The 2500-nt window shown below is 42.2% G+C and overlaps 1 protein-coding gene across 1 annotated transcript in view; it reads left to right on the top strand.

Annotated features, from left to right (window-relative positions):
* The first annotated feature begins 1175 nt into the window (after positions 1-1175).
* Positions 1176-2500, top strand: part of LOC137621794 (dentin sialophosphoprotein-like) — a 3620-nt gene continuing 2295 nt past the window's right edge. Inside the window, exon 1 of the mRNA XM_068352302.1 lies at positions 1176-1962. Coding sequence (XP_068208403.1) covers positions 1176-1962 — 787 coding nt within the window. The remainder of the gene's footprint in view (positions 1963-2500) is intronic.

Below are 2500 nucleotides of genomic sequence, written 5' to 3'. Positions count from 1 at the left end.
GAGTCACAACAGAAATTTCCACGGAGACTTCAGAAAAAAACAAGATCATAAAGCGAATCCAGACTTCAGGAGTCACAACAGAAATTTCCACAGAGGCTTCAGAAAAAACAAAAGATTCTTAAGCGACTTTAGACGAAGCCATTCCACCAGTCTTCAGGAGTCACAACAAAAATCTAGAAGTGAAAAAATCCGAAATTATTATTATCTGCATCGCTTTCTACTTGAAAAAAAATGGGACCACAAAACGGCAACAACATCAGCTGAAAATCCGAGCAAATGTTGACCGTGGAAGGAGCTACTCTTGGAGGTCTTATGGAATCGAGAAACAAAACCATTCCTGACGGTCTGAAGACATTCCAGAAGAGGATGGAAGAGGATAGAAAAGCCCTCTTGAATGAACTGCGTTGGGCATCCTCTGAAGACCCTGGAGGTATGATTTCTTCTGAAGACCAGGGAAGAATGCATCCTTCTGGGGATGAAATTGAAATCGTCTTTATCTGCTTTGAAAGACAATAGAGATCGAGAGGTCTTCAAAAGATGGAAGAGGATCGAAAAGCCTTCTTGAATGAACTGCGTTGGGCATCCTCTGAAGACCCTGGAGGTATGATTTCTTCTGAAGACCAGGGAAGAATGCATCCTTCTGGGGATGAAATTGAAATCGTCTTTATCTGCTTTGAAAGACAATAGAGATCGAGAGGTCTTCAAAAGATGGAAGAGGATCGAAAAGCCTTCTTGAATGAACTGCGTTGGGCATCCTCTGAAGACCCTGGAGGTATGATTTCTTCTGAAGACCAGGGAAGAATGCAGCCTTCGGGGGATGAAATTGAAATCGTCTTTATCTGCTTTGAAAGACAATAGAGAACGAGAGGTCTTCAAAAGATGGAAGACCTAGAGGTCTTCATATGATTCGTTTGTTTTTAGGAATAATGGTGATTCAGCCGCGAGTTCAGTTAGTATATAATGGCTATGCGTAGTGTAAGTTTTAATTTGTGTATGGAAATATCCCGTTATTTAAAGAAAAAAATATCTGAGAGTTGTTTAGCTCATCTTACGATGGAAGCCCAGCAAGAGGCGAACCATTATTAGAAATGAAAAGGGCCAAACGCCGCAAACCTTCGGAAGGAATTTCGCTGAAACGGCGGGGAGATCTCTCCTCGATAGAAAGTTTGGAGAGAATGTATCTGAAAGAAATCCTGCGACTGAGTAGAAAGGATAAAGAGAATCGACACGAAATGGAGGAAATGAGAAATTATATCCAAGAATTGGTTAAAAAGAAACAGAAGAAGAATAAGATGAATACTAAGAATATCCGAGAACTGAATAAACAAAACTTCATGAGAAATTTGGTCCAACTTCTGGTTATAGAAAACCAGGAGCGTAAGATCCAGGAACTGGTTAAAGAGAACCTCGAACAGGAGAAGATCCAAAAACTGGTTCAAGAGAACCTAGAACAGGAGAAGAAGATCCAGGAACTGGTTAAAGAGAACCTCGAACAGGAGAAGAAGATCCAAAAACTGGTTCAAGAGAACCTAGAACAGGAGAAGAAGATCCAGGAACTGGTTAAAGAGAACCTCGAACAGGAGAAGATCCATAAACTGGTTCAAGAGAACCTAGAACAGGAGAAGATCCAAAAACTGGTTCAAGAGAACCTAGAACAGGAGAAGAAGATCCAAAAACTGGTTCAAGATAACCTCGAACAGGAGAAGAAGATCAAAGGGAAATGGTGGAAATGGTCACCAGGGAAATGGTTTGCCGGCAAAAAGGACGAAGGAGCCAGTGAACCAAAAAAAGAAATAGTGGAGACCAAAGGGAAATGGTGGAAATGGTCACCAGGGAAATGGTTTGCCGGCAAAAAGGACGAAGGAGCCAGTGAACCAAAAAAAGAAATAGTGGAGACCAAAGGGAAATGGTGGAAATGGTCACCAGGGAAATGGTTTGCCGGCAAAAAGGACGAAGGAGCCAGTGAACCAAAAAAAGAAATAGATGAGACCAAAGAGAAATGGTGGAAATGGTCACCAGGGAAATGGTTTGCCGGCAAAAAGGACGAAGGAGCCAGTGAACCAAAAAAAGAAATAGATGAGACCAAAGGGAAATGGTGGAAATGGTCACCAGGGAAATGGTTTGCCGGCAAAAAGGACGAAGGAGCCAGTGAACCAAAAAAAGAAATAGTGGAGACCAAAGGGAAATGGTGGAAATGGTCACCAGGGAAATGGTTTGCCGGCAAAAAGGACGAAGGAGCCAGTGAACCAAAAAAAGAAATAGATGAGACCAAAGAGAAATGGTGGCAATGGTTTGCCGGCAAAAAGGACGAAGGAGCCAGTGAACCAAAAAAAGAAATATATGAGACCAAAGGGAAATGGTGGAAATGGTCACCAGGGAAATGGTTTGCCGGCAAAAAGGACGAAGGAGCCAGTGAACCAAAAAAAGAAATAGATGAGACCAAAGGGAAATGGTGGAAATAGTTTGCCGGCAAAAAGGACGAAGGAGCCAGTGAACCAAA

Source organism: Palaemon carinicauda, chromosome 28 (assembly GCF_036898095.1).
Source record: "Palaemon carinicauda isolate YSFRI2023 chromosome 28, ASM3689809v2, whole genome shotgun sequence".
NCBI lineage: Eukaryota > Metazoa > Arthropoda > Malacostraca > Decapoda > Palaemonidae > Palaemon > Palaemon carinicauda.
This window is presented reverse-complemented; position numbering and strand designations above follow the sequence as displayed.